Raw genomic sequence first — 18,775 nt, 5'->3', positions numbered from 1 at the left:
GAGTAACAGCTCCATCTTGACAAAAGACACTTCCCACAGTGATTAACTAGGTGATCATTTAAATACATGTGCTTAAAAATAGATCTGCAATACAAATAAAAAGGAATTCATACCTAACTTTTTGGGGACCTGGCAAATGTACAAAACAAACTCCAGTGGTAATTATCATTTGTTTGGGGATAGTTAGTATCAGTTATGGATGTTGGTGGTGAATAAGGATTCCATTTATTATGCAGACTAGAGATTTGAAAAATGCTGCCCAGTGGGAACAGATGACCAGAAATTAGTTGCTTTTGGTTTTCATGCTTTTGCACAAGTATTTCTCTCGGCCTTTCTTGGTGGCTGCTGAAATCCTGGGCATGGAATAGAAACTCTTAAAAAAAAAACCAAAAAACAAAAAACAGAAAGTCTTCAGTGCTCAGTTTTTCTGTGGAAAGCCCTAAAAGTACCCTCATGCATCACATTCACTGTTCCTTCCTTTGTCCCAATTTTCTATCTTGATTTCCCATAAATTGTTCTTCTCCTTAAAAAAGCAATACCCCATATGTATTATGGACAATATAGAAAAATAAAGATTATAGAATGACCCATAATTTTACTCCCCCTTGTACTGTTAAGATTTTTAGTACATGTGTGTTATTTCTTTTTTCATGTTGCATTGTAATTATATATTCCATACTTATCTCCTATACAGAATTCAGATACATCGAGGGCAGGGACTATTTTGCTTGACTGTGTTTCTAAAGCTTCTTTGGCAAATAGTCCTCAACTACAGTGGATCCAAATGAATTTAACAGAAGAGCAAAAGGAACACTACCTTGAAGTCAGGAGTCCTGTGTGACATTTACAAGCCTCTCTTTTGCCTTCCAAATTGTTGGGGGAACTATCAGAGTACCCACTGGTGTATTCCTGGAAGCCATATTTTTAAGTGCACACCAAAAAGTGCACATCCATGTCTGGATGAATCTGAGAGATGCATCTCCAGGAGAACTTTCATTATAGTGCATCAGGCCTCATGCTTCGTGGGTGGGTGGTGGTAGAGACACTCCACCGCCCACTGCACATTAACCACTTGTTTGATCACCAGGGAGATTTACCTGTTGCCCCTTGGTTCTCAGTTCCCTTTATGGGACAACCACTCTACCCGCGGAAGCGGTCTCCTTCCCAGGGGCCTGGATGGTGTCCTCCTTGACACTCAAGGCTCTTCTGTTTTTGGGACTTTGCAGAGAGGCTGGTACCAGACAGAAAACGAGTACTACTTGCTGAAGTTCACGCTGACCGTGCGCTGCCTCTACTACACCAGCTTCAGCCTGGAGTTCTGCTGGCAGGAGATGCCCACCGGGAGCAGCTTCTACTCCTTTCCCTGGCTGGTGGCCTATGTCTTCTATTACCCCGTCTTCCACAATGGGCCCATCCTCAGCTTCCCGGAGTTCATCGCAAAGGTAGAGCCCACTGGGGACTGGCCTGGTATTCTGGAGATTAAACCTTTGTCCTTACTGGCCGTGGCCATCCAGGAGACTCCTGAGGCTTTGCATTCAGGGGTTCCCACAGATTGAAAACATGTGATTGTTGTAACTTCCTACATAAGAAATGAAATACTTAGGGGGAATAAGTATTTGAAATAAAGGTCGACCTGTCTCTTGTGCCTGTTGGCTCAAGGAACTGCCCCTGCCCCCCACGACTCTTCGGTGGGCTCTGGCAACCGGGATGAGTAACTGGGCACAGCAAGGAACTTAGGGATGGGTATCCACTGCCAAGAAGTCCCAGGGAAAGAAAAAATTGGATTGTGATGGTATTACTTGGAAAAGTAAAGCTGTTGGTTGGCAAACACCATGTTGTCTTTTATTGTCACAAACTGCTTATGAAATAACTCTGTCATTGCCTGGGAGTTGTTCAGGGTGACCTAGATGAGACAGCAGAGCAGAGTTGGAGAGAGTTGGATGGTAGTGGTGTGTTTTGGGGTCCACGTGCCTGTTTCTGCCCTGGACCTGGCTTCCCTTCAGCCTTGTCTGAAGCTTCTGTCAAGCTGCCTTTGTCATTCCCACCTCCCTTCCTTCCCCTCCTACTTAGAATTTTTGCTCTCATTCCACAGCCAGCCTCATGGAACAAGTTTAGGAAGTCAATCAAGGTTTAGTCATCGATAATACCTAAAACCTGTGTTTCTCGAGGGACAGTTCTACCACCTACCACCAAAATAAAACAGTCTCGGTGGAGGTGGGGAAGAACAACACCTGTGCACATACAGCACAACCTATGCACACATAGAACACAGCACACGCCTGTGCACAGCACACACATGTACACACATGCACACACATGTACATACACACTCCTGGAATGAGTTCAAAGTTCAGGGCCAAGAGCAGTGTTGCGTATTTTCAAAGGGCAATATGGAAGGTGCCCCCTGGAAAACTAGCAGTGTTCTTAGAAATCCCATATTCTGTCTTCAAAAGCCCACGCAGTTATTCATTGTTCTCAAAAGTGTATTTCATTATATTTTATAATTGTTTATATTGTATATTTATCCATATATTATGTTAATGTGTATACACATACACTTGTGTATTTCATTATACACATTATAGCAATGTGCGGTTTTCAAATTGCCAGTTAAATTATTTAACTTTTCCTCCATAAATCTTCAAGTGAAATTGATATTCTAGGCAGATATGTGTTTAGCATATGGTTTCTCATACCTCAGTTTAGGTTACATAGGATCATTCTTCTGTCCTGAAGTAATCTGAAGTTCATGTTTGGAAATTATGTTTTAAGATTATTGTGTAGAAGACAGGTGGTTAGTGATGGCAGCTGATTTCTAACTCAGCGGTTCTCAAAGTGTGGTCTTTGGACCAGCAACAGAAGGATCATCTGGGAACTTGTTAGAAATGAAAATTCTTGGGCCCCACCTCAGATCTGATTCAGACACTTTGGGGTGGGGCCCAGCAATGTGATTTAATAGGCCTTCCAGGTGATTCTGCTGCCTGCTAGAGGTTGAGAACTACTGTCCTGAGTTCTTTGGCAGATTTGGGGGCTGGAGGCTGGGGATGACCAGGTTTCTTCCTATAGGGACTCAGGTATGGAGACTCTGGTTGCATCTCTGTCTTACCCCTCTCTTTTTCACTCTTTTCAAAATGGGAGCACTTGCTAAAAGCAGAGAATGCAGAAGGCAAATTGGAACCTTTTTCTGTGGTCTGGGAAGATTCATAGGAAAGTCAGTCTAGAAAAGGCAAAATGTTTAGTAAGCTGCTGTGCAAATAAAGGCAGCCATGAGGTTTCTGCAGTTACAGAAAGTCTTATGGGGCGCTGACCCCCTTTGAGAAAAATGGGTCTTAAAGTTAGCTAGGAAGCTAAGCCAGGAGTGAAAGAATTCCTTCAGGGAGGCCACGAAGGAAGAGGTTGCTAGAAGGGGGAAGAAAGCCAGCTGGGAGAACTTATAAGCAATGTTTGCTCTGAATGAGTGTGTGAGTGAATGAATAAATGTAACATGAAATGGTAATACTGAAATTCATGGTTCTTAGGTTGTCCGGTCAATGAGAGCCAAAGAATGAGGCTCTGCCACCAGGGGGCAGCAGAGCCCCACTGAAGAAACCAACCAGAAGGGCAGACTCTTGTTGATAAAATGCCGATATTAGGCGCACCTTGGGGAGAATGTATCTTTCACCCAATTTTTTTTTTAGTATGTAAATTGCATACACAAGATGAGGGAAGCCAGAAGAGGTGTCCTCTGTGAAGTAAGGCATGTTAAATTTGCACACTGATCATGAGCAGGTAAAAATTTGCCTGTTAAAAGGCCACAGTGCCTTAACTTGAAGGCCATCTCAGATGGCATTTGGAGTTTCAGGAACATGTGCCCCGTTTATTTTTTTCCCATGGTCTGTGGAACTCAGATACTGAGCAAAGGGTGATGCCAGAGGATGGGGTGGCTGGGGGGCAGGTTTAATCAGCAGAGACACTTACACATGAGGCTTATTTATTCACTTAGCTTGGAGCCTGGGGCCACCACATCTTACTCTGAGCAGGTTGAATTGTGCAGTGGGGTCTGGTGTGGGAGAGGACGGTGAGGCAGAGTGTGGTAGGACCAGGGGGCTTTTCCTTACTGAGGGCTATGCTCCTACCCCCAGTGGATGAGCCAGTGCTCAAACAGCTTGCATGGTGGCTAAGAGCAAAGACCCTGGAGCCCAACTCTATTGTCATTGTCACAGGGTTTGAATTCCTGCTTAGCTCCGGCTTGAGAGCATTTGGTGAATTACTTACCTTATTTGTGACTCCTGTTCCCTTATCAGTGAAATGGGAAGGATAATAGTACCTCCCTCTTAGGACTGTTGTAAGAATTAATTGATTTCGTATAGGGAACATGGCTTCACATGTAAATGCTGTGAAGCGTTAACATTACTGTTGTTGTTTGCCGGAAGCAGGTGGCAATTCCGGGGGAAGTTGTTGGAGGAGGTCATGGAGAGGCTGTGACTGCTGGTTGCCCCACAAGCTGAGCCCAGGCAATCGGAGGCTCCTCACGCCTTCCCCTGTCCTTAGAATGTACATTCTGCCTGCCATTCCCCACCAGGAGCTATTTCAAGGGCACAGCCTTGAGAGAGTAAGGTGTCGTTGAGACCCTCTGGACTGAATATGTGATCTCTGGACCCGGTTAAGGCCTCTACATAAACTTACAAGATTTGGTAGGCGGGGGTGGAGATCTTGAAGCCACTCAAGACCAGCCTTGTATGTAAGTTCCTCTGCTCATCACACCTGCCACCTACCAATCTGGAGTGCTCTTCCTCTTCGATCTCTCCCTGCCCTCCACGTAGAGGGACCAGTTTCAGATTTTACCCCAGGAAGCTCCCGAGGTTGGGAACTAACATAGGTTTAGGCCAGAACCAAGGCCCGGGCTGTCCCATCATGTAGGTGGGCACAGCAGCAGGGGATCCTGGGCAGTGGCCATTCTTGGCCTCAGAAGGGACCAGTGTGTTGATTCTGTCTCTTCAGGAGAGAGACACAGGTGGTTGCTGCAGGTGCCAGGGTGGGCCCAGCCCTGGAGTGGCTAGGGTGGGTAAGAGCTGGGCAGGCAGTGTTCCAGATGTGCCACTTCGGGTTTGGGGTGGGCTCTGGCTCTAGAGACCACCTGGAATAATACAGACTGTAATACATAACACCAACCGAGCGCCTGCTCCGAGCCAGACTTGGCATGTGCTAACTCCTTCATCCTCACAGTCACTGGAGAAGAGAGATACTCTTGTTACCACCACTTTACAGATGGTAACACAGAGGCAAAGAGAGTCTGATAGAATGCACATCAGGGTGGAAGGAATACACATGTGGGGCTGGCTGCCCAATTGGAGTTAGAGGATGCAGTGTGGCCTCGCGGACCTCTGGGTCTGGAGGCTCAAGCTGGCTGGAGCAGGTCCCAGTCCTGCAGCAGCTGCAGCAGCTGTGGGTGCCACTTGCTGTTGTGGCAGAGCTGGGGGGATTCCCACTGGCCGTGGTCTGGATGCCTGGGGAGGAGGAGGGGGGCTCATTACAGAAGGCTTTGTTGGGAGTAGGTAGGGTCTGTGACCATGAGTTGCAGAGATGCTCCTCTATCACAAAGGATAAGACTCCTGGCTACAGTGCTCTTGACCCAGTGTAGAGGTGGGAGCAGAGTCAGCACAGTCGAACCCTGGTTCCAGGGAAGGCTTTTGTTTGGTGCTCTTAAACATCCGTATTGTTAGCGTGTGAAGGGAAAGAACCTTTCATCTTTGAGAACTGTCGTCTTTAATCGTCAGACTATCTTTGAAAGGTTTCGATATTCCTTTTTATGCAATTTGCATGAAATGAGGTTTTGAAATATAGTGTGTTTTAAAATGCACTTTGCAGATGAGTTAATGTGTATTTTTTAGTGGAGTCTTAACTAAAAATTCCCATTGATGGTAGTTTCCAGTGGTCTGAAGGTTGGCACTCCCCGAGGTTTGAGATATCTCAAATGAAATGCTTGCATGCAGACAAGAGAACAGCCCTGCTCATTAGGTGAGCTGTGTATGGCATATCTTTTATTCCTGCTGGGTTGACAAGGGACAAATGCTGAATTTTTTAAATAAAAGGGAGTCAACTAGATTGAAGGTATAAATGGACTGTAATCATATGACTCTTAAGAAAGATGAATAACCATTTTTTTAAGTACAAGCAAATAGAATAAAAAAAAAAACCTGGATTATTTTTCTTCTCCTGTATTCACTTGTATGATTAAGGAAGACAATTATGTTACTCTGAATGAGGTGGCATCCAGCATCAAAAAGAGGGCATTGCAGAGAAAAGTCCAGCCCTTCTGGTCCAGTGGTGACACATAATTATACCTTATTAACCCGGGTAGAGAAGTTTTGTCCTGGGGAGAGTAGATAAGCCATTATTGGGGAGCCAATCAGCCACAAAATGTACCTCATGTTTCTCCTTATTTACAGATATTTGTGTCATTTTAGACTGCACATTGTTTGGGGAAGCTAAGGCAGGCCTCTGAACTGAACTTGAACGGCAATTGCCCGGAGCGAAGAGGTGATTGGGTAGACGTGTTTCCTGATTGCCTGGTGGGGCTCCCCTCCCATCCAGCTGCTTCTCTGCTCCCAGGGCTGGGGCTGCATCCCCAGGGATGCTCTGCGGCCTCAGGTACAGGTCTGGTCTTCAGGAGACCGGAGCTTGGGGTGGGCTTACGCTCAGGGGCTTACAGGCCACGTGCAGAGTTGCTTATTTAGAAACTGGAGACATTCTGCTGTATGAAGATTGTGTTCTGTCCACACTGCTTTTGAGGCCATTATCACATTTAGGTGGGGACTTGCTTCCCTCCAAGGGTGTGGCACCAAGAAAGGCCCACCTGTGGTCTGGAATGGTTTGGGTGCCTCTTCATGTCTCAGCTTAGCCGATGGCCTTGGTGTGAACTCCTCCGGTCTCCACAGACCAATGGACACTATGTTCATAATTGTTCCCTCATATGCTGATGGCAGTGAGGTCAAAGTGAATTTGCTTTAGAGAGCTGGAAAAGAAGGAACAAAGGGGACCTCAGTATATAGGTAAGAAAGTCAACCACTGAGGTGGGAAGTGGAGGAGAAATAAAGATGGGTCCATTGTAGGAGAGCGAGCAGAGTATTTACCCGTAGAGGATGCCAGGCTGCCCAGGTGAGATCCTGAAGCTAGATATTTTTTAGAAGGGTGAAGAAGTGGAAGACCTTGCCTCATTAACAGAGGGGACCCAACTCTTCACAATATTGTGAAGTTCCATTACTTTCCCCTTATTATAAAAATAACCAATGGTCGGGGCGCCTGGGTGGCTCAGTTGGTTAAGCAACTGCCTTTGGCTCAGGTCATGATCCTGGAGTCCCGGGATCGAGTCCCGCATCGGGCTCCCTGCTCAGCGGGGAGTCTGCTTCTCCCTTTGACTCTCCCCCCTCTCATGTGCTCTCTCTCTCTCAAATAAATAAATAAAATAAAAAAAAATAACCAATGGTCAAAAGCAATCTAAAAATCTTACCAAAAAGAATACAATCACTGTTGCCATTTTGGTGTGTATCTTTCCAGTCTTTCATTAGTTATACACATTGAAAAAAGTAGTTTTCATGGCTGCATAATATTGAGGTGCACTCATGCATTTGACCAACCTCCCACTGCTGGACATTTGGGTTATTTCCTTTTCTTCTCAATTCAGTAACAGACGTGAATGATTGGGCAGGTGGGCATCTCTGTTTTGAGGCTTTACCCATCCATTGGCCTACAGATCCACTGCTGTAGATTCTGTATGCTCTCGCAGAGCATGCACACTTAAGGAATGCATTCAAATGAAAACCACCCTCAGTTTATGCCTGGAAAGGGATGTGCATTGGGTCAAGTAGTTCAGCTGCGATTGCAGTTGGCTGTGATCTCTGTGGATCTGCAAAGCCCTGATATGCCCAGTCTTCCTTCTGGGAAAACCCTTCCCACGTGACCTGGTGGATCCCTCCCCGCAGTGACTGTTGCTTCTAACAAGGCAGGTTGCTGTGGCTGGGCAAAATATCTTCCTAAGGCCAACTGTGGAAAGTGAATGGAGAAAGGAAATTCCTGTTAGTTTGATCAATTTACAAGAAAAAATATTAAGCCAACGAGCTTTCCTTGGTGTAGCTACCCACGCCGATGGCAAAAGGGAGCACAGCCCTTTGTGCAGGTTATCATGATGCCGCTGAGCCAGCCAGAATTTGTGAAGCTGGTGTCTTGCGCTGAGAGGACAGTTTGGGAAAGTGGTAGAATGTATGGTCAAAATGGAACAAAAATAACTCCCCTGGTATGCAGATCTCCCTTCCTCTCTGAGGGTAGTGCCTATTGCTTCTGGCTGCAGCAGGACCCCCTGTGCCTTTGACATTCAAGGCCGGGGAAGCCCGAGAGGCCCTAGGAATGGGCCTTTCCTCTTTGGGTAGTGTCTGGAGCCCAGACCGTCAAAAGCTAAATCAAGTCCATTTCTTCTGCCAGCGAATGTTTGCGGATTCAACGTCATCATTTATGCATTAGCTTCACCTCTGCATTACAAGGCGGGCTTCGGTCTAATAAAATCTTGTCAGAGTGGGACCCAGAACACTCTCGCGCTCTCTCCTGTGTTTGTGTGTTTGTCTAGTGGTGTACAGCTGAAATTGAATTCACACACATTTTATAATGTGCTTATGCATTTCAGCATCTATGTGTTTTAAACTATTGTGCATCCCTAAACAGCAGGCAGTGAGGCAAGACCCAGAATCCGGCTACTGTGATCAAACTGGTTCTGTGTTGTGCATACATGTTGGGTGAACTCTCAGTAGTCTGTGTCCATGAATAATCCAAAGGTCCTTCTCTCACCTTTGGTGTTTGGTTCTGACCTGTGTCCTAATTCTGCCCTGTAGCTGGTAGTCTGGGATGCCATGAGGGAAGAATGTGAAGAAGGTGCAGTAGGAGGCATGTAACCTACCAGATACTAACTACCAATTAGCCGGTGCTTCTTATATGCCAGGTGCTGTGCTTAGTACTTCATATATGTTATCGTATTTAGTTGTGACCATATTTTTTTTCCACTTTACGTATGAGGGAACCAAGCCTCAGAAAGATTAAGTAACCTGCTCAGGATCACACAGCTGTGTGGTTTGTGCTAGAATCTGGTCCCGATTCTGACTGCAAAGTCCGTGTTCCTTACTGTCACACTGCACTGTCTGCTGAGCAGGAGACTTGTCCCACATACTGTCTCTGTTTGTGTTTATTCTGCCTTGTTTCAAAAACAACTTCAGGTAAGATGACACACCCACATTGAATTTTTCCCTTGTCCTCAGGCTCTCTCATTCTCCCTTTCTCTTACTAGTTCTCTGCCCCTTCCTGACTTGGCCCTACTTTTACCAGCCTTCCACGTGGGTGGGCGATGGATGGAGATAGGCAGGGTGACACCTGAGCCCAAAGAGACCCCAAAGTCCTGAGGGAGAATACATCAGGCGCTGCCCTCCACCCTGGGTATTTGTAGGGCTGTTGCTGCGGTGAAGGGATGCAGAACCCCTCGTGGTTCTTGGCACGAGGCTAGCTCATTGACCCCACCCAAGCTCGGGCATGACTTTTTCACCCAAGAATAATGAATAACGAATCCAACCCTCTTTGGGTAGATAGAGCAGTAATGTTTGTGAGAAGTTGACTAGCAATACTGTATAGGGGACTCTTTGGAAGATTTAAAAAACGAAGGCACAATCTAATGGCTTCTTTTGTTTCTACTTTAGATGCAGCAGCAAGAGGACTGCTCGCTGAAGTCCAACCTTTCCGCCTTTGCCGTGGGGCTGGCTCGCCTCCTCTGCTATTGGTGGTTGGCTGAGCTGATGGTTCACCTCATGTACATGCACGCTCTCTATGGCAGTGCCTCCCTCCTGAGGGCTGTCTCTTGTTGGACCTTAGGTAATTTGTGGCAATTACTGTCAATAGAACAAGCAGCAGGAAGTAGCTTCAGACTGAGGCTGGACTGGGGCAAACAGGGTGTAGTTGCCTTGAGCAAACCCCCCCCTTTGGTGTTTGGTTTTTTTCCCAACCTTGTTCCTCTGGTGGCCGAGATGATGCATGTGTGAGGTGGATGGTGGCTCTGAGGGCCAGACTTTGTGGTCTGGGAAGCGAGGATGTAGGAATCCCTTTTCATAATGGAATCCTACTGAGCTTAGCGGGGTCTGCATCTTTATGGTATGGCCCGCACTACACTTGACAGGAGAGGGCAAGAGACGTGGGCGGGGCGCGGGGGCAGCCTTTGAAGCCTAAGGCTGAGTTGTTCTGTGGTATTCTTTGTGGTTCTTGTATGTGATAATAAGGAGAAGAATACGAGCTTTAGAGTGGGACAGACATAGGTTTGACTCTCAGCTCCACCAACCCCTGGTGGGCGGCCTCTGGCAGCGTACTCAACTTCTCTGCATCTTTGTCCTGTGAGACGAGCAGACTTGCTTTTGCAGGGTTGTCTTGAGGATTAAATGGAAGCGTGCAGGTGAAGGGCTTGGCTCATACCGTCTGGTAGAGAGGATAAAGGGTGTGTGCCTGTGTAAGTCCCTCTGTTGCCCCACTCCCTTTCTGGTCTGCGCATTTCTTTATATCTGCAAGTAGGTGGGATGGAAGTCCTCTCCTAAGCAGGACACAGTCTCAAGTATAGGACTTGTCTGTGGAGAAACCACTGCTCTTTATTTCTTTGGCCCAAACAGCAGAGACCATGCCCCTTTCTGAACAAAAATCTCCTTGTTTCCTTGTTTGCTCTCCTTTTAAGAACTCCTGTGGTAGCTGAATTCAGCCTGTGGTCTGACCTCCAGCCTGTAACTCCAATGGGAAATGTGTGATCTTCCGGCCAGATTAAGCTGTTCCCTATGGAGGGCAAGAGTACAAGCCTGACTCCTTATCTGTTTGGTGATTTATAGATTTTTTAAAAAGTCTTGGTTGTCCTTGGTATCACACATGCTTAATCAGAATGTTTTCAAGGAAGATACCTTTTAGGATTGGAAAAATACTGAGTTGTTTTAATTACAGCCTCTTTTTTTCCCAAACAAGTCTTTTTTATAGTTGGGGGGTAACTAAGACAAGGTTTTAATGATATGTTTAGACAAACAGAATACGAGGAAATGATGACATGCTAAATCAGACCCCAGTTCTGCTGCATCCAAATTAAGAGACTATCAGTTTGAGTGATTTTAACTGTGAAAAACAGAAAGCACCACTCAAAATGGAGTTCAAACAATATGGAAAAGCTGTTATCTTCTAAGGTCAGCACGGGGGTGGGGGGGGTCGGGGGGTGGGTGGCGTACATCCAGTGACTCAGAAAAGTCATCAGTCATCCATTTGGGGATCTGTCATTCAGCTTAAGAATTAACCAGAATCCTAGAAGCCCTTTGTTTATATCGGCAACCCATCACCTTTTATCACCCTCTCCTGAGTTTTGGTTTTGTCATTCCCATTTTTTTAACTTAAAAAAAATAGACTTTATTTTTAGAGCAGTTCTGGGTTTACAGAGGAATGGAGAGGAAAGTGCAGAGATTCCTACATACTTCCTGACCCTCACGCATGCATAGCCACCCCCACTAGCAACATCCCCACTAGGGCGGTGCATTTGTCGTAACTGATGAACCTACGTCAACCCTTCATTGTCACCTGAAGTCCGTCATTTGCATTAGGATTTCCTCTTGGTGTTTGTTGTACAGTGGGTAGGTTTTGACAGATGTATAATGACATGTATCCACCATTATAATGTCGCAGAGTAGTTTCATAGCCCTGAAATTCTTCAGTGCTCTCTCTGTTTATCCCTCCCTCTTCTCTCACCCCTGGCAACCACTGATATTTTTACCATCTCCATAGTTCTGCTTTTCCCAGAATGTCATATAATTGGAATCATGCAATATGTAACTTTTCCAGATTGACATCCTTCACTTAATACTATTATGCATTTAAGGTTCCTCCAAGTCTTTTCATGGCTTAATAGCTCATTTATTTTTAGGGCTGAATAATCCATTGTCTAGAATGTACCACAGTTTGCCCAGTGAAAGACATCTTGGTTGCTTCTAGGTTTTACAATTATGAGTAAAGATGCTACAAACATCTGTGTGCAGGTTTTTGTGTGGATATGAGTTTTAAACTCCTTTGAATAGATATCAAAGAGTGCAATTGTTGGATTGGATGGTAACAGTATGTTTATTTTTGTAAGAAACTGCTCCACAGTTTTCCAAAGTGGCTGTATCATTTTGCTTTCCCACCAGTAATGAATGAGTTCCTATTGCTCCACATTCTTGTCAGCATTTGGTGTTGTCACTGTGTTGGATTTTTGGCTACTCTAGTAGTATCTCGTTGTTGTAATTTGCAATTCTCCAGTGACATTCAATGTGGAGCATCTTTTCATATTATTTGCCATCGATATATCTTTTCATGGTGTCTGTTCAGGTCTTTTGCCCATTTTTAAGTTGGATTTTTCATTTTTTTAATTATTGAGTTTTAATGGTTCTTTGTATATTTTAGATAACAGGACTTTATCAGATATATCTTTTGCAAATATTTTCTCCTAGTCTGTGGCTTATCTTCTCATTCTATTGACAGTGTCTTTCACAGAACAAAAGTTAAAAAATTGATAAGCAAGTCCAGCTTATCAATTCCTTCCATCATGGATTACGCCCTTGGTGTTGTATCTAAAAAGTCATTGCCACATCCAGGGTCATCTAGATTTTCTCCTATGTTGTCTTCCAGGAGTTTTATAGTGTTGCACTTTACAGTTAGATCTATACTCCATTTTCAGTTAACTTTTGTGAAGGATGAAAAGTCTGTGTCTAGATTCATTTTTTTTTTTTTTGGCATGTGGATGTCCAGTTGTTCCAGCACCATTTATTGAGACTATCTTTGCTCACATTGTATTGCCTTTGCTCCTTTGTCAAAGATTAATCGACTCTATTGATGGGGGTCTATTTCTGGGCACTCTACTCTGTTCTATTGATCTTTTTGTTTATTTCACAGTGTCACCCTGTCTTGATTACTGTAGCTTTATAGTAAGTCTTTAAGTCAGAGAGAGTCAGTCCTCTGACTTTACTTTTCTCCTTCAAAATTGTGTTCATTATTCTGGGTCTTTTACCTCTCCATATAAACTTTAGAATCAGTTTATTGATATCCACAAAATAACTTGCTAGGATTTTGATTTGGGTTGCATTGAATCTATAGATCAATTAGGGAAGAACTGATAACTTGACAATATTGAATCTCTGAGCATGGGATACCTCTCCATTTAATTAGTTCTTCTTTGTTTCAACAGAGTTAGATTATACCTAAATACTCATTTTTTGGCGCTAATGCATATAGTATTGTTTTTGATTTCAAAAGTTTTTTTTTTTAAAGACTTTTTATTTATTTGAGAGAGAGGGAGCATGAGCAGGGGTGGAGGGCCAGAGGGAGAGGGAGAGGCAGACTCCTCGCTGAGCAGGGAGCCTGTTGCGGGGCTCAATCCCAGGACTCTGGGATCATGACCTGAGCCGAAGGCAGACGCCTAACAACTGAGCCACCCAGGTGACCCGTGCCTCTCCCCTTCTTATTCTCTCTCTCTCTCTCTGTGTGTGTGAAATAAATAAATAAAATCTTAAAAAAAAAAAAGAAAATGCCAAGACGTGGGGCTCGATCCCAGGACCATAGGATCATGACCTGAGCTGAAGGCAGACACTTAACCGATGGAGCCACTTGAGGCGCCCCTGTTTTTAATTTCAAATTCCACATGTTCACTGCTGGTATATATGAAAGTGATTGACTTTGGTATTTTAACCTTGTATCCTGCAACCTTGCTGCTATTGCTTATTAGTTCCAGGAGGTTTTGTTATTGTCATTGTTGACTTTGGAATTTTCTGGATAGAAAATCATGTCATCTGCAAATAAAAATTTCCTCCTTCCTGAAGTGTATACCTTTTGTTTCATTTTCTTCTCTTATTGTATTAGCTAGGACTTCCAGTATGATACTGAAAAGGAGTGATCAGAGAGGACATGCTTGCCTTTTTCCTTTTTTTTTTCACTTATTTATTTATCTTTATTATGTTAGTCACCATACAGTACATCATTAGTTTTTGATGTAGTGTTCCATGATTCATTGTTTGTGTATAATACCCAGTGCTCCATGCAGTACGCGCCCTCCTTAATACCCATCACTGGGCTAACCCATTCCCCCCAGCCCCCAATCCCCTCTAAAACCCTCAGTTTGTTTCCTGGAGTCCACAGTCTCTCATGGTTCGTCTCTCCCTCCGATTTCCCCCCTTCATTTTTCCCTTCCTTCTCCTAATGTCCTCCGTGCTATTCCTTACGTTCCACAAATAAGTGAAACCATATGATAATTGACTTTCTCTGCTTGACTTATTTCACTTAGCATAATCTCCTCCAGTCCCATCCATGTTGATGTAAAAGTTGGGTATTCACCCTTTCTGATGGCTGAGTAATAGTCCATTGTATATATGGACCACATCTTCTTTATCCATTCATCTGTTGAAGGGCATCTCGGCTCTTCCCACAGTTTGGCTATTGCGGACATTGCTGCTATGAACATTGGGGTGCATGTGGCCCTTCTTTTCACTACATCTGTGTCTTTGGGGTAAATACCCAGGAGTGCAATTGCTGGGTCATCGGGTAGCTCTGTTTTTAATTCTTTGAGGAACCTCCACACTGTTTTCCAAAGTGACTATACCAACTTGCATTCCCACCAACAGTGTAAGAGGCTTCCCTTTTCTCCACAACCTCTCCAACATTTGTTGTTTCTTGTCTTGTCAATTTTTGCCATTCTAGCTGGTGTAAGGTGGCATCTCAGTGTGTTTTTGATTTGAATTTCCCTGATGGCTAATGATGATGAACATCTTTTCATGTGTCTGTTAGCCAATTTGTATGTCGTCTTTGGAGAAGTGTCTGTTCATGTCTTCTGCCCATTTTTTGACTTGATTATTTGTTTTTTGGGTGTTGAGTTTGAGAAGTTCTTTATAGATTTTGGATATCAGCCCTTTGTCTGTAAGTGTCATTTGCAAAAATCTTCTCCAATTCTGTGGGTTGCCTCTTTGTTTTGTTGACTATTTCTTTGCTGTGCGGAAGCTTTTTACCTTTCTTTTTTAAGATTTTATTTATTTTTTGACAGAGAGAGAGACAGCGAGAGAGGGAACACAAGCAGGGGGAGTGGGAGAGGGAGAAGCAGGCTTCCCGCTGAGCAGGGAGCCTGATGTGGGGCTCAATCTGAGGTCCCTGGGATCGTGACCTGAGCCGAAGGCAGACGCTTAACGACTGAGCCACCCAGGTGCCGCAGAAGCTTTTTATCTTGATGAAGTCCCAAAAGTTCATTTTCGCTTGCCTTTTACCTGATCTTAATGGGAAAGCTTCTAGTTTCTCACCATTAAATATAGTGGTAGCTGTAGGTTTTTCACAGATGCTTTTTATCAAGTTGAGGAAATTCCCCTCTATTCCTAGTTTGCTGAGAGTATTTATCATGAATGGGTGCTGGATTTTGTCAAATGTGTTTTTTGTTTGTTTGTTGTTGTTGGTGGTGGTTTTTTTGCATAAGTTGATATGATTATGTGTTTTTTCTTTTTTGGTATGTTGAAGTGATGAATTACATTAATTGATTTTCAGATGTTGAACCAGCCTTCCATAGTTGGGATAAATCTTACTTGTCATGGTGTATAATTGTTCTTATACGTTATTATTTGTTAATTCTTTTTATTATAATATTATTGACTATACTCCCTATGCTATACTTTACCTGTGACATGTAGTAACTGAAATTTTGTACCTCTTGATCCCCTGATTTGCTAATATATCATTGAGCATTTATGCATCTACATACATTACAGATACAGGTCTATAGTTTTCTTGTAATGTCTTTATCTGATTTGGGTGTTAGGATAATGCTGGCCTCATAGGATGAGTTAGGAAGTAGTCCCTCTATTTCTTTCTTCTGGAAGAGATTATAGAGTATTGGTATAATTTCTTCCTTAAATGTTTTCTCTTTTGGAAGGTTATTAATTATTGGGTCAATTTCTTTATAGATATAAGCCTATTCATATTATCTATTCCTGGGTGAATCGGCAGATTGTATCTTTCGATGAATTGGTTCTTTTTATCTAAGTTACTGAATTTGTGGGCATAGAGTTGTTCGTAATATTGCTTTATTCTCCTTTTGATGTTCATGGGTTCTGTAGCGATGTCCTCATTTTCATTCTCATATTACTAATATGAGAATCTCCTTTTTTTCTTAACCTAGCTAAAGACTTACTGATATTATGGATCTTTTCAAAGAACTAGTTTTGGTTTTATTGACATTTTTGTATTAATTTCCTATGTTTAATTTCACTGATGTCTGCTTTAATTTTTATTATTTCTTCTGCTTACTTTGTATTTAATTTACTTTTCTTTTTCTAGTTTCCTAAGATGGACACTTAGATTATTGATTTTAGATCTTTCTTCTCTTCTAATATATACATTTAATGTTATAAATTTACCTCTAAGCAGTGTGTTTGCTACATCCCATGAATTTTAATAAGTTATATTTTCCTTTTTGTTTAGTTCAAAGTATGTTTTAATTTTCTTGAGATTTCTTCTTTCAACCCTGTGTTATTTAGAAGTGCATTTAATCTTCAAGGATTTTGAGATTTTTCCCAGCTATCTAGTATTGATTTCTAGTTTAGTTCCACTGTAGTCTGAGAGCAGACATTGCATGATTTCTTGTTGTTGTTATGGCCCAGAATATGATCTATCTTAGTGAATGTTCCATGTGAACTTGGGAAGAATGTGTATTTTGTTGTCGTTGGATGAAGTAGTCTATAGATGTTTATTCTGTCCAGTTGACTGATGGTGCTGTTGTCCTTACTGATTTTCTGGCTGCTGGATCTGTCCATTTCTGATAGAGGGGTGTCAAAATCTCCAACTGTAAGGTTGGTATATACCTTGTTAGGTATATACACATTAAGGATTATTATATCTCCTTAAAGAAGTGACTCTTTTATCATTATCATTATATAATGCTCCTCCTTATCCCTGATAATTTTCTTTGCTTGGAAGTCTGATGTGTTTGAAAATTAACGTAGTTACTCCAGCTTTCTTTTTGATTAATGTTAGCATGGTATATCTTTCTCTGTCTTTTTACTTTTAATCTAAATGTGTCTTTATATTTAGAGTGTGTTTCTTTTAGACAATAAATATATAGGTGGGTCGTATTTTTTGATTCACTCTGATAATCTTTGTATTTTATTTTTTTAAAGATTTTATTTATTCACTTGAGATACAGAGATAGAGAGAGAGAGAGAGAGAGAGCATGAGCAGGGAGAGAGGCAGAGGGAGAGGGAGAAGCAGGCTCCCTGCTGAGCCAGGAGCCCGACATGGGGCTCAATCCCAGGCCCTGGGATCATGACCTGAGCCAAAGGCAGACGCTTAACCATCTGAGCCACCCAGGCATTCCAATCTTTGTATTTTAATTGGTGAATTTAGACCATCGACGTTTAAAGTGATTACTGATATAATTGGATTGATATCTTCCATGTTTTTAATGTTTTCTATTCATTGCTCTTGTTTTCTTGTTCCTATTTTTGTATTTCATTCTTTGCCTTTTGTGTTTTTTTTTTATTAGATTTTATTTATTTATTTGACAGAGAGATAGAGAACAAGTAGGCAGAGAGGCAGGCAGAGGGAGAGGGAGAAGCAGGCTCCCCGCCGAGCAGGGAGCCCGATGCGGGGCTCGATCCCAGGACCCCGGGACCACAGCCGAGCCGAAGGCAGCTGCCTAACCAACTGAGCCACCCAGGCGCCTTTTGTGGTTTTAATTGAGAATTTTTATCATTCCATTTTCTCTTTTTTCTTAGCATATCAAAAATACTTCTTTTTAAACCTTTTTAGTAGTTGCCCTACAGTCTGCAGTATACATTTACAACTACTCCAAGACCGCTTGCTGATAATACCATATTCACTTCATGGTAGTGCAAGTACCTCATGACAAAATATTCCGAATTCTTCCCTCCCATCACTTGTATAATTGCTGTCATTCATTTCACCTATAGAAGCTGTAGTCATAAATACATTGTTGCTTTTATTGTTTTTGAACAGACTTTTATCTCTTAGATCAATGAATAAGTTTTTATTTTACCTTTACTTACTCTATTTCTGATGCTTTTCCTTTTTTTAAGTGTAGAGCTGAGTTTCTGACCTATATTATTTTTCTTGTCTCTGAAGAACTTTTTAAACACTTATTGCAAGGCAAATCTAGCAGAAGCAAATTCCATCATTTTTGTTATCTGAGGCAGTCTTTATTTTTCATTCACTTTTGAAGGGTCATTTTGCAGGATGCAGAATTCTAGGTTGGTATTTTTTTCCCCTCTTAACTCTTTATTTTTTATTTTTTTTTAAGATTTTATTTATTTATTTGACAGAGAGAGGCACAGTGAGGGAGGGAACACAAGCAGGGGGAGTGGGAGAGGGAGAAGCAGGCTAGGCTGGCTTCCCGCCGAGCAGGGAGCCCCATATGGGGCTCGATCCCAGGACCCTGGGATCATGACCTGAGCTGAAGGCAGACGCCTAATGACTGAGCCACCCAGGCGCCACAACACTTTAAATAATATACTCTCTTTGTACTTCCATGGTTTCCAAGGAGATGTTAGGTGTCACTCTAATCTTTGTTCCTCTGTAGATTAGGTTTCTCACCCCTCTCTGGCTTTTTTCAATATTTTTTTCTTTAGTTTTGATTTTTGGCAGTTTGAATATATGTTATGCCTATGTGTAGTTTTGGGGGCATTTATCCTGTTTGGTTATTATCCTGGATCTTTGGTTTGGTGTTTGACTT

The 18,775-nt window shown here is 42.9% G+C and overlaps 1 protein-coding gene across 4 annotated transcripts in view; it reads left to right on the top strand.

Annotated features, from left to right (window-relative positions):
- HHAT (hedgehog acyltransferase) overlaps positions 1 to 18,775 on the top strand; it is a 330,834-nt gene that overhangs the window by 67,085 nt on the left and 244,974 nt on the right. For all 4 annotated transcript variants that reach the window (XM_025877897.2, XM_025877896.2, XM_073900235.1 and 1 more), the window contains 2 exons: positions 1,227 to 1,442; positions 9,714 to 9,885. In XM_025877897.2, coding sequence (XP_025733682.1) covers positions 1,227 to 1,442; positions 9,714 to 9,885 — 388 coding nt within the window. The remainder of the gene's footprint in view (positions 1 to 1,226; positions 1,443 to 9,713; positions 9,886 to 18,775) is intronic.

This window comes from Callorhinus ursinus, unplaced genomic scaffold (assembly GCF_003265705.2).
Source record: "Callorhinus ursinus isolate GAN/ISIS: 27379988/994484 unplaced genomic scaffold, GSC_fseal_2.0 scaffold13, whole genome shotgun sequence".
In the NCBI taxonomy this organism is placed as follows: Eukaryota; Metazoa; Chordata; class Mammalia; order Carnivora; family Otariidae; genus Callorhinus; species Callorhinus ursinus.
The sequence above is the reverse complement of the archived record's forward strand: the minus strand, read 5'-3'. Positions and strand labels throughout refer to the sequence as shown.